The 12,107-nt window shown below is 39.1% G+C and overlaps 1 protein-coding gene across 3 annotated transcripts in view; it reads left to right on the top strand.

Moving 5' to 3' along the window:
• Positions 1–201: 201 nt before the first annotated feature.
• Positions 202–12,107, top strand: part of nat10 (N-acetyltransferase 10) — a 23,374-nt gene continuing 11,468 nt past the window's right edge. For 2 of the 3 annotated variants that reach the window (XM_058087878.1, XM_058087876.1), the window contains exons 1-9: positions 225–370; positions 2,250–2,370; positions 3,974–4,065; positions 4,142–4,313; positions 8,017–8,139; positions 8,220–8,281; positions 8,345–8,459; positions 8,540–8,647; positions 11,055–11,188. In XM_058087878.1, the coding sequence (XP_057943861.1) occupies positions 2,257–2,370; positions 3,974–4,065; positions 4,142–4,313; positions 8,017–8,139; positions 8,220–8,281; positions 8,345–8,459; positions 8,540–8,647; positions 11,055–11,188 (920 nt within the window). In that variant the 5' untranslated portion in view covers positions 225–370; positions 2,250–2,256. Of the gene's footprint in view, positions 371–2,249; positions 2,371–3,973; positions 4,066–4,141; positions 4,314–8,016; positions 8,140–8,219; positions 8,282–8,344; positions 8,460–8,539; positions 8,648–11,054; positions 11,189–12,107 lie in introns of all 3 variants that reach the window. The other variant, XM_058087877.1, reaches the window with a different exon arrangement.

Genomic DNA, 12,107 nt, shown 5'->3' with positions numbered 1-12,107 from the left:
ATAATATTTGATTAAATATTAAAATATTTCATATTGATTAAATATATACGTAGGAATTGACACATTTAGCAGGAAATTTATTTTCTCGATAAAAATATATAACACGACTGAACACGGATTACTATTGCAAGATTCAATGTAATGTATTTAAATCACGCTTCGCCGACAGAAAATAGTACATAAGCACCGCTTTTGGCTGCAAGTGCAGTAGCCTCGAAGTAGAACCAAGCCGTCGCATGATTATTACGTCACACAAGGGGTCCTTCATCAAACGTGTGTCGCCCCACGTGAGTCTATGAACAGGCTGATGGCTGCTCGCATACAAGCTGAATAATCTATAGAGTTGTGGGATTTAAGGAAGCGATAAACGGTAAAAGGATTTCATTATTATTATTATTATTGTATATTTTAATGAGAAATTTAATTTTAAAGAACAGCAACCGATTGAGCTATTTGGGATCATTTTTCTCGAGTTGTGGTAGTTCTGTTATCTATTCGTGGCTGCTCTGTGTAGATGATGATATTGTCTAAATTGTAACATTGTTCCGTCGCTTCTTTTTAGGACTGAACGTCTTTTTTAAATAATAATAATAATATGTGTAAAATATGGCCATCAATTGTGATGGAAAAGGGTATGAGCAACTCCAGATATCGGTGAGCTTTTAATTTGCATGCAATACCATATCAGGTTAGACCAGGGGTCTCAAACTCAATTTACCTGGGGGCCACCGGTGCTAGATTCTGGGTGAAGCCGGGCCGCATCAGGTTTTCCAAAAAAAACCAAAAACAAACCCAAAACGCATTTATTAAAAACTGGGAAAAAAATCAATAAAAAAAAACTATCTTCAATGCTTTTGCTTCTGCTATACCCTACACTTTTTCACTACTTCCGGTTTTCCACACCAAAATATCTGATAAAACATTCCACTGTTCTCAAATATCTTCATTTTTATTTTTCTATACACAAAATAAGATAAAAAAAATAAACAAATTAAGAATAAAGACAATAAATCAATCAATCAGTAATAAATAAGTAAAATAATAATAACAGCAAATAAGAAAAACATAAGAAACCACATACAGTTGGTAGAGAAATGATTTTTTTCAGATTGAAATGTACAGTATTAACAGTTATTTAACCTTTAACATGAACATGAATGAAACTTAATAATTGTACCCAATTAGCAAGTTAGCATGGTACTCAGTTCCATCTGGGAGCAGCGTGGTAACTTTAACAACATGTTTGATGAGATGCTTTATCTTGACGTGGATTTTCCCTTTTATTCCAAATCATTTCCTGCATTTATTTGTACCCAGCGTCATAAGCCTTTAGCTTCATTGCTAATCCAAAGCAAAACAGGGCGGGGTAACAGTATGGGCGGGGCAAAATCATGTTCATTGTGTCCGGTGTGCACACAGCTTTAAGCTGTCATTTCAACATTAAACTTTGGGGGCCTCAAACTAGCGTCTCGTGGGCTGCATTTGGCCCGCGGGCTGCGAGTTTGAGACCCCTGGGTTAGACGCTCCCTGTATGCACCCACGGATAGTGCAGCTTTGCCCGAGTTCACAAAACACTCCCGTATTTTGCTCTTGTTGGTCAGGAATCTGCAACTCCAACCACTTCCGCCTGACGTTTGTTCAAACCTGAACAAATACTTCCTGGAAGCCATTAGCGTTAGCTCCGTGCTAACAATAATTTTTGTAATCAATTAATCTAGAAAATTGTTTTTTCGCTGCATTGATTAATCAATCAACAATTCATTTTAAAATCAGATTTTATTTATCTCCTCATAATTTGACCTAGATAGCAATTAATGCTAATTTTTCTCCATGAATAAAACACAAATAATTTATTTTCAATATATTTTATCAACAAGTTAAAAAATGAATTGTATTGAACGATACAACAATAAAGTGCACAATGGAATCCTATAATAAAAAAAAAACTTTCTTTCTATAAATAAAACTGCAAAAAACAATCTGAACATCTTAACATAAAATAAATAAAAATGAACAGGTGTAACTTAGAGTGAGGGCACCAAATGTGTTTTTGTGGTCCAACAAAAATGATGTGAAAGGGTGTCTAAATGCTTTCCACCGAGGCCCGCATGGAAGGGCCACTTGATATTTTGGATACCCACACGTAGATATGCTAATAAGACAAAACTGCATATCAGCTTTATGATCTAGTTGACTTCATTCCCATAAAACCACCGCCCTTTCTTCCATTTGTGTGTATCATTTCCCAGGAAAACAATGGCAACCGTGCGGAAGAAGGTTGACAACCGGATTCGTGTCCAGATCGAGAATGGCGTCGCTCTCCAGCATCGTACGATGTTTGTGGTGGTGGGAGACCGTGGGCGAGATCAGGTAATGTTTGAGTGTATTAGCTTGTATTTTGGGGTCTTTGCGCTGAGCAGTTTGCCGGCTAGTCCAGCGGCATGGTGGCCCATGTTCAGCATGACTTGGTAACACTGGAAAGAAATCGGACTTTGGGTGGCTAGTCCATCTTTACCCATGTTCACAAAACAGTCCTAGATTTTTTTTTCATCAACTCTAACCACTTCTGCCCCATACCTGACCCTAGGGCATTTCGCTGTCCCTCAAACCTGAATGAACATGTCCTGGAGGAAGCCGATGTTCCTTGCTAACACCCTGCAGCTTGGGCTCACTGTTGGCACGCTGTGATGTCACAGATGTGGGAGGGTTCACAAATGTGGCACACATGCTCTGTTTGGAATGCTGCAGTGGGGGGAGGAGCTTATAGGTGGAGAGGGTGGTCGTTTTAAACCAAGTATCAGTCGATGTCGACCGACTTTTTCACTGATATCGACTGATACCGATTTGTGGCATCGTTATTTTAGCAACTATGTCTGAAATATGACCTTTTTGACTGTTTTTAATGAACAGGAATATAAATGACAGTTTGTTTGTATCTTCCTGTTTATTTACACACACGTGACAAAGCCGTTTTTGTGATGTTGGGAGCGTCCCTGAATGCATCTTGTGTTCTTGTAATGAGAACGAGGAAGCGTCGTTCCCGGAATGAATGGACTACAGACGTGAGTCCAACATATCGGTGTTGGAATTGTACTGCTGTTGATGTTTTAAGTAATAAAAGGATATGATCGGAATCAGTCAATTTCACTCATGGATGATTGGTATCAAAATCGGCAACATAAATCCCTCGTATTGACAAAGTCATAAACAGATTTTCCGTGCTCCAACTACAAAAATATTCCATGTATTGACTTGGAATCCTATATTGTGGAAATTAATTTATCGCTGGCAGGTCTGTAACCAATGAATTAAACCAGGGGTGAATGTAATCACGAAATACCAAAAAATCCTTAGAAATGGCACAAACTGGGTCTAACGAGGACAGAAAAACGCACAACTGTGCAAGAAGAAACAAAGAAAAATTATTCCATATGATCGGAATCGGTCAATTTCACTCATGGATGATTGGTATCAAAATCGGCAACATAATTCCCTCGTATTTACAAAGTCATAAACAGATTTTCCTTGCTCCAACTACAAAAATATTCCATGTATTGACTTGTGGAAATGAATTTATCGCTGGCAGGTCTGTAACCAATGAATTAAACCAGGGGTGAATGTAATCACGAAAGACCAAAAAATCCTTAGCAATGGCACAAACTGGGTCTAACGAGGACGGGAAAACGCTGCACAAATATGTGAGAGTGTGTAGTTTAAGACAGGCTGCGCTAAATAGTAGCCGTCAAACACCAGTGTCAGTGTCAACAGTGAAGCGACCAGAGTCCAACATATCGGTGTTGGAATTGTACTGCTGTTGATGTTTTAAGTAATAAAAGAGCCAAATTGGTGCGGAGAAGATGCCTCGTTCATTCAGTCATGTGACTCAAAACAAACCAGAAGGAATAACATTCCAGATTTTACTATGACCTTTGATAGAATTTGATGATTTGAAATGATTTTGTTTGTGATCCAGGTGGTGATTCTGCATCACATGCTGTCCAAAGCCAGCGTTCGAGCCCGACCGTCTGTCCTGTGGTGCTACAAGAAAGAACTTGGCTTCAGCAGGCGAGTACGCCGCATGTCCGCTTCCTCGCTTGTTGTTTTGTTTGATTTATTATTTACTCTTCACGTGACGGAACAGCAATCGTAAGAAGCGGATGAAGCACCTGCAGAAGAAAATAAAAAGCGGCACGCTGAATCTGAATCAGGACGACCCTTTTGAGCTTTTCATCGCCGCCACCAACATTCGCTACTGCTACTACAACGAGACGCACAAGATACTCGGGAACACGTTTGGGATGTGCGTCTTGCAGGTAAGTTTAGCCGCTTATTTGGCTTATCTGCACAAACCAAACTTTTGCATGCAGTGGATCCCCGCACTTTTGGGATTCATCAGTCACTAACCTGCAAATGTTGATTTTTGCTAAAAAAAAAAAAAATCTATTTTTAAATTTAATTGAGTTTGTTTTTTTTTTTTGTTGAGAATCTGCCTTCTATGCTGCAATATCACATCTCCTTCACCATAAATGGGGATTCATTTACCAAGATGCACCTGGTGGCGGGTTATGGGTTATGGGTGGCAGGTGGGGATGACTGCTTGGGTAGCGCCCTATAAATTCCGCGTTCGCGGAATCGCGGAATTGGACAATAAAAACGGAAATTATTTTGAATGCGGAATATCGCGGAAATGCTGTTTTCATGAGAAAATGCGGTAATCAATGTGACACAATAACTGCCTACCGCCCTTTTTCAAACATGGCACCCCCCCCCCCCCCCCCCCCGTCTGCGAAGAAGTTGCGCAATACCACGCTCACGCCGAAATACAGAGCCGAGCAGTACCCGGGTGACTTCTATGTATCTGGTGACATGTTATTTTCTACTTTCTGTCAACACTCAGTTGACTGGAAGCGAAAAAAACACATGTGATGACCACTTCCACACTATCCAAAAGTCATCTAAAAAAAAAAAAAGAAACGCATAGCGCTAACGCTAGCAGGCAGCCCCGACTTTGTCGAGGATTTTGCCTTGTTTTGATGCACTTTATGTACTGTAGAAAAGATTGTTTTAATATGTTCTATGTTAAAAAATTGACTGTGTTTTGTATAAAGTCAAGTATATTTTGGCTTGAAGAGAAAAGGCTGGTTGAGCACTTTATTATTTTTTAATACGTCATTTGTTTTCACTTCAAACATTTTTTATTTGAAGTACCTAGTGCAATGTTGTGTTACATGATGCAGTAGTAAAGTATTGAGGAAAAGTGCAATATTGTGTCGCCTCAATGAATGCGAGTTGATTTCTAATTAATTAGTGTGCATTTTATTCATAAACATTATTAAAACGCACTCTTTTACATGGATGATTGGTATCAAAATCGGCAACATAAATCCCTCGTATTGACAAAGTCATAAACAGATTTTCCGTGCTCCAACTACAAAAATATTCCGTGTATTGACTTGGAATCCTATATTGTGGAAATTAATTTATCGCTGGCAGGTCTGTAACCAATTAATTAAACCAGGGGTGACTGTAATCACGAAAGACCAAAAAATCCTTAGCAATGGCACAAACTGGGTCTAACGAGGACGGAAAAACGCTGCACAACTGTGCAAGAAGACACAAAGAAAAATTATTCCATATGATCGGAATCGGTCAATTTCACTCATGGATGATTGGTATCAAAATCGGCAACATAAATCCCTCGTATTGACAAAGTCATAAACAGATTTTCCGTGCTCCAACTACAAAAATATTCCATGTATTGACTTGGAATCCTATATTGTGGAAATTAATTTATCACTGGCAGGTCTGTAACCAATTAATTAGACCAGGGGTGAATGTAATCACGAAAGACCAAAAAATCCTTAGCAATGGCACAAACTGCGTCTAACGAGGACAGAAAAACGCTGCACAACTGTGCAAGAAGAAACAAAGAAACAATATTCCATATGATCGGAATCGGTCAATTTCACTCATGGATGATTGGTATCAAAATCGGCAACATAAATCCCTCGTATTGACAAAGTCATAAACAGATTTTCCGTGCTCCAACTACAAAAATATTCCATGTATTGACTTGGAATCCTATATTGTGGAAAATAATTTATCGCTGGCAGGTCTGTAACCAATGAATTAAACCAGGGGTGAATGTAATCACGAAATACCAAAAAATCCTTAGCAATGGCACAAACTGGGTCTAACAAGGACAGAAAAACGCTGCACAACTGTGCAAGAAGAAACAAAGAAAAATTATTCCATATGATCGGAATCGGTCAATTTCACTCATGGATGATTGGTATCAAAATCGGCAACATAAACAGATTTTCCGTGCTCCAACTACAAAAATATTCCATGTATTGACTTGGAATCCTATATTGTGGAAATGAATTTATCGCTGGCAGGTCTGTAACCAATGAATTAAACCAGGGGTGAATGTAATCACGAAATACCAAAAAATCCTTAGCAATGGCACAAACTGGGTCCAACGAGGACAGAAAAACGCTGCACAACTGTGCAAGAAGACACAAAGAAAAATTATTCCACATGATCGGAATCGGTCAATTTCACTCATGGATGATTGGTATCAAAATCGGCAACATAAATCCCTCGTATTTACAAAGTAATAAACAGATTTTCCGTGCTCCAACTACAAAAATATTCCATGTATTGACTTGGAATCCTATATTGTGGAAATGAATTTATCGCTGGCAGGTCTGTAACCAATGAATTAAACCAGGGGTGAATGTAATCACGAAATACCAAAAAATCCTTAGAAATGGCACAAACTGGGTCTAACGAGGACAGAAAAACGCACAACTGTGCAAGAAGAAACAAAGAAAAATTATTCCATATGATTGGAATCGGTCAATTTCACTCATGGATGATTGGTATCAAAATCGGCAACATAATTCCCTCGTATTTACAAAGTCATAAACAGATTTTCCTTGCTCCAACTACAAAAATATTCCATGTATTGACTTGGAATCCTATATCGTGGAAATTAATTTATCGCTGGCAGGTCTGTAACCAATGAATTAAACCAGGGGTGAATGTAATCACGAAATACCAAAAAATCCTTAGCAATGGCACAAACTGGGTCTAACGAGGACGGAAAAACGCTGCACAACTGTGCAAGAAGAAACAAAGAAACAAAGAAAAATTATTCCATATGATCGGAATCGGTCAATTTCACTCATGGATGATTGGTATCAAAATCGGCAACATAAATCCCTCGTATTGACAAAGTCATAAACAGATTTTCCGTGCTCCAACTACAAAAATATTCCATGTATTGACTTGGAATCCTATATTGTGGAAATTAATTTATCGCTGGCAGGTCTGTAACCAATGAATTAAACCAGGGGTGAATGTAATCACGAAAGACCAAAAAATCCTTAGCAATGGCACAAACTGGGTCTAACGAGGACAGAAAAACGCTGCACAACTGTGCAAGAAGAAACAAAGAAACAAAGAAAAATTATTCCATATGATCGGAATCGGTCAATTTCACTCATGGATGATTGGTATCAAAATCGGCAACATAAATCCCTCGTATTGACAAAGTCATAAACAGATTTTCCGTGCTCCAACTACAAAAATATTCCATGTATTGACTTGGAATCCTATATTGTGGAAATTAATTTATCGCTGGCAGGTCTGTAACCAATGAATTAAACCAGGGGTGAATGTAATCACGAAAGACCAAAAAATCCTTAGAAATGGCACAAACTGGGTCTAACAAGGACGGGAAAACGCTGCACAAATATGTGAGAGTGTGTAGTTTAAGACAGGCTGCGCTAAAATAGTAGCCGTCAAACACCAGTGTCAGTGTCAACAGTGAAGCGACCACTTCAGGATTCTGGACTTCCAAAAAAAAAAGCCATATCTCTAGGACTAGGACTAGGACTGGCCATAAAGAGTTCCAAGTGATCCCAAACTTTTGAGCGATTGTGTGCTACTCAACATAAACATGCAAGCCAAAACGACAACATGAGCACCTTTGTTTACCTTCTTGCACAGGACTTTGAAGCTCTGACTCCCAATCTTTTAGCCAGAACCGTTGAGACCGTTGAAGGCGGCGGTATTGTGGTCATATTACTGCGTTCTATGAACTCGCTTAAGCAGCTGTACACAATGACCATGGTAAGTGTCTCACCTTCTTTGTATTCTTCTTCTCACTCGCATGATCCCGTTTTTATCATGTATTTCGACTTTTGTTGTAGGATGTCCACGCTCGATACAGGACTGAGGCCCACCAGGATGTGGTTGGAAGATTCAACGAGAGGTAAACGGGAAATGATTTGTGCGGAAATAAGGGACGTTTTGTGTTCAAGTTTTCTTCTTGTAGGTTCATTCTGTCCCTTGCCTCCTGCAAAAACTGCGTCGCTATCGATGACCAGCTCAATATCCTACCCATCTCCAGCCACATGGCCAACATCAAGCCAGTTCCTCCAAAGACTCGGGTACCTCCACTCACAACACGGCTCGCTTGGTTTTCTGGACATACTCCAACTGGATTTTTGTTCCGTCCTATATACTTTAGGAAGATGGTTTGCCTCCACAAGAACAGGAGCTGAAGGACCTGAAGGAGTCTCTTCAGGACACTCAACCTGTGGGTGTTTTGGTGGATAACTGCAAGACTATGGACCAGGTGAAGGGCTCTCGAATACTGTACTTTTGATTGGTTTCGGTTTTGTTATTAAAACACATCAGCCACCGATCGGTATCGGCCCATCTCAGTATCCATATCGGCCAATACTTGTTTTAAAACGCCGATCCCCTCCGCCCCCCCATGCAGCATTCAGCATTCATGTGTGGGACTTCCTGTCTTTGTTTGAGTGATATCATTTTTGCATCCTGCAAAACTTGACATGATGCTTTAGATTGGTGCGGCGTTCAGGGCCGAACACTCGGCAGGGTGTGGTGAGTTTGAGGCTTGCCGTGTGATCCTCTGGCAACACAGCAGCTATAAAGCCCTGGTCCCAGCCCCTCGTGCTTGCAAGTGTAGGCAAACTGTAGGGATGAGTACCACCTCGGTACATATTTGGGAGCATGTCGACATAATGTAGTACTTCTAGTGCAGGAGGCACTTTGGTTGTGTGCCAGGCGTTGTCGTACGCCGGCTCATGTGTGACGTGTGAGCGTTTGTGCCACGCTTGGGGAGAAAGTCAGCCGCATTCGCTCTTCAGAAGACGGTGGATGCGGCTTTGAGGGGCCCGGCAGAGGTGGATAAACCTGCTTTTCATTCAGGTGTTCAGTTAATAATGTGAGAAGACTAGAAATAGCTGCACTGTAAAATACAAAACGTTGAGTTGTGGACCAGCTACAAATTGGTGACCTGGGGTGGGCAAACTGCGGCCCGGGGGCCACATCCGGCCCGCCAAGTGTTTCCATATGGCCCGCCTGTTCTTTCCAAAGTATTTTATTTAAACTCAACATACAACCTGGCATTGTGGCTTGGGCCAACTTTTTGATGGTTGAGGTAGCTGCTTTATCAATTTCGTTATTTGATGTGGTCTGTTGTTTACAAAATGCTCCTGGAAAAAGGAACACAAGCACAATAGTAAAAATAATAATAATAATAACAATAATAATGTTGTTGTTAATAATAATATTACATTATATTAATATTGTTGTTAATAATATTATTATAATAATAGTAATAATATTATTATTATTAAAAATAATAAACAATATTATTGTTATTGTTATTATTAATATATAATAATAATAATATATTATATAATAATTACAATATATTATATTATATAATATAATGATAATAACATTACTATAACTAATAATAATAACAATAGTAATTCTAATAAAAATAGTAATAATAACAATAATAATAATACATTTAATTTCTAATACACTTCACATCAAATAAATGATTTCAAAGTTCACATATAGCAGATTGCATGACACTTTTACATGTAAAATATGTGTAAAAATATAGGTGTAAAAATTGACTGTTACGTGTAAAATACTATGTTATTATTATATTATTATTATTTCATTTGAACATGCATCAGATTCCAATTGAGTACATCCCATAATCAGTTCCCAGTTCCACATGTCCAAAAGGAGTAGGAAGAAGCAAAGCTTATTAAATCCTACCCCTCCATCTGGTACTTTTACAATCACTAACTCTTACATTTGTTCACTACCTGCTTTCCTAATATAGTTTAATTTTTTTTCATTTAAATAAAATTGAATTAAATTCAATTTGTCAAGTACGGAAGCAGGAGGTGATATGAGCATCCAATGCCATAATGGCATATTATGCTATATTATGCTATATTGACACCCATAATGGGTGTCAATATAATAATAAAATAAATAATAAAATAAATTTTGTATAATATACAATTATACAAAAACACTGTATTTCAGCACACTGAATTTTTAAACTTCATATTTTAATGGTAATGCTTTTATTTCATTTGAACATGCATCAGGTTACCCCTCCATCTGGTACTTTTACAATCAGTAACTGTTACATTTGTTCACTTCCTGCTTTCATAATATAGTTTATTTTTTCTATTTAAAAAAAAAATTAATATTTTTTTTCATTTGTAATTTTTTTTTTATTTAAAAAAATTAAAAAAAAGTTTTTTTGTCCCGTACCAAAGTACTCGGTAGTGTATAGTGATATATATATATATATATATATATATATATATATGATATATATAGGACATCATGACTGGTTCAAGACTCTTCATCCTTGTATTTAGCAAACATCAACTGCTTGTATTGTTTCTTGAATTGGCTCATCGTTGTGCATTGTTTGATTTCCTTACTCAATCCATTCCATAGTTTGATTCCACATACTGAAATGCTATGGCTCTGTTCTGAATGCTGCATCAGGGATGGAGCTGATGGGTGGAGGGCTTTGCCGTTTTAAATCAAGTATCAGCCAATGTCCATGTCGTCCTTTTTCATCCTTTTCCATCATCGGCCTCTACCGATTTGTGGCTGACGGATCGGAACACCTCTAGTTGTCCGTATATTACACGGTTCCACTGTCTAATCTGCCGTGTTCTCTTCGCTAGTCCAAAGCGGTCCTGAAGTTCATTGAAGCCATCTCGGAGAAGACCCTCAGAAGCACTGTGGCTTTGACGGCTGCTCGTGGCCGAGGCAAGTCTGCAGCCTTGGGTCTGGCAGTTGCTGGAGCCGTGGCCTTTGGGTAAGAACAAACACGCAAATGCCAAAAGTGGGGGAACACTGGGTGCTTGTTGGGAAGAGCAAAACAGTAATACAGTAATCCCTCCTTTATCACAATTCATTGGTTCCAAACCAGACTGTGATAAGTGAATTTCCGTGATGTTCTTATTTATTTATAGGGATGTTTTTATGCTGAATTTAGGCATCAAATCTGCTCAAATATTTTTGCCAAGAATTATAAGACATTTCAAGATGAAAGAGGAAGCAGTAGGGAAAGTTTAATAAGCAGCTGGATTAAAAAAAAAACATGATATTATGATCCCTTTGAGAGGAAAAACGCATTCTAACAAGAAAAAAAAGTGTTAATTTTACGAGAACATACTATTAACTAAGGCTGGGCGATATATCGATATTTCTTTTAAGCACAATATCAAAAACAAGCATATTGTTCATATAGATATAAACTGGATTTGATGCGGAGGTCGGATGTTTCAAGATGGCGCCGCTCCATTATTTACGCTCAGGAGCAGCCGTTAGCTTTGAGCACCCCCTCATTACACCAAGCAACTGGAGATCCCTGTGGAGATATGGAGGAGGAAAGGCTGCATAGCTGGAGTGAACGGTGGAAAAGACAGTATAAAGGTTGCTGTATAAAGACGGTCTGAACCATGTTTACCGTTTGTCATCCTGGGGAAAGTGAGATGGAAGCACCAATGCCGCTACCCGGTCTACAGAGTACAGTGAGTGCAGCACGAGTGCAGCACGAGTGCAGCACGAGTGCAGCACGAGTGCAGCACGAGTGCAGCACGAGTGCAGCACGAGTGCAGCACGAGTGCAGCACGAGTGCAGCACGAGTGCAGCACGAGTGCAGCACGAGTGCAGCACGAGTGCAGCACGAGTGCAGCACGAGTGCAGCACGAGTGCAGCACGAGTGCAGCACG

This window comes from Doryrhamphus excisus, chromosome 11 (genome assembly GCF_030265055.1).
Source record: "Doryrhamphus excisus isolate RoL2022-K1 chromosome 11, RoL_Dexc_1.0, whole genome shotgun sequence".
Lineage (NCBI taxonomy): Eukaryota > Metazoa > Chordata > Actinopteri > Syngnathiformes > Syngnathidae > Doryrhamphus > Doryrhamphus excisus.
The sequence above is the reverse complement of the archived record's forward strand: the minus strand, read 5'-3'. Positions and strand labels throughout refer to the sequence as shown.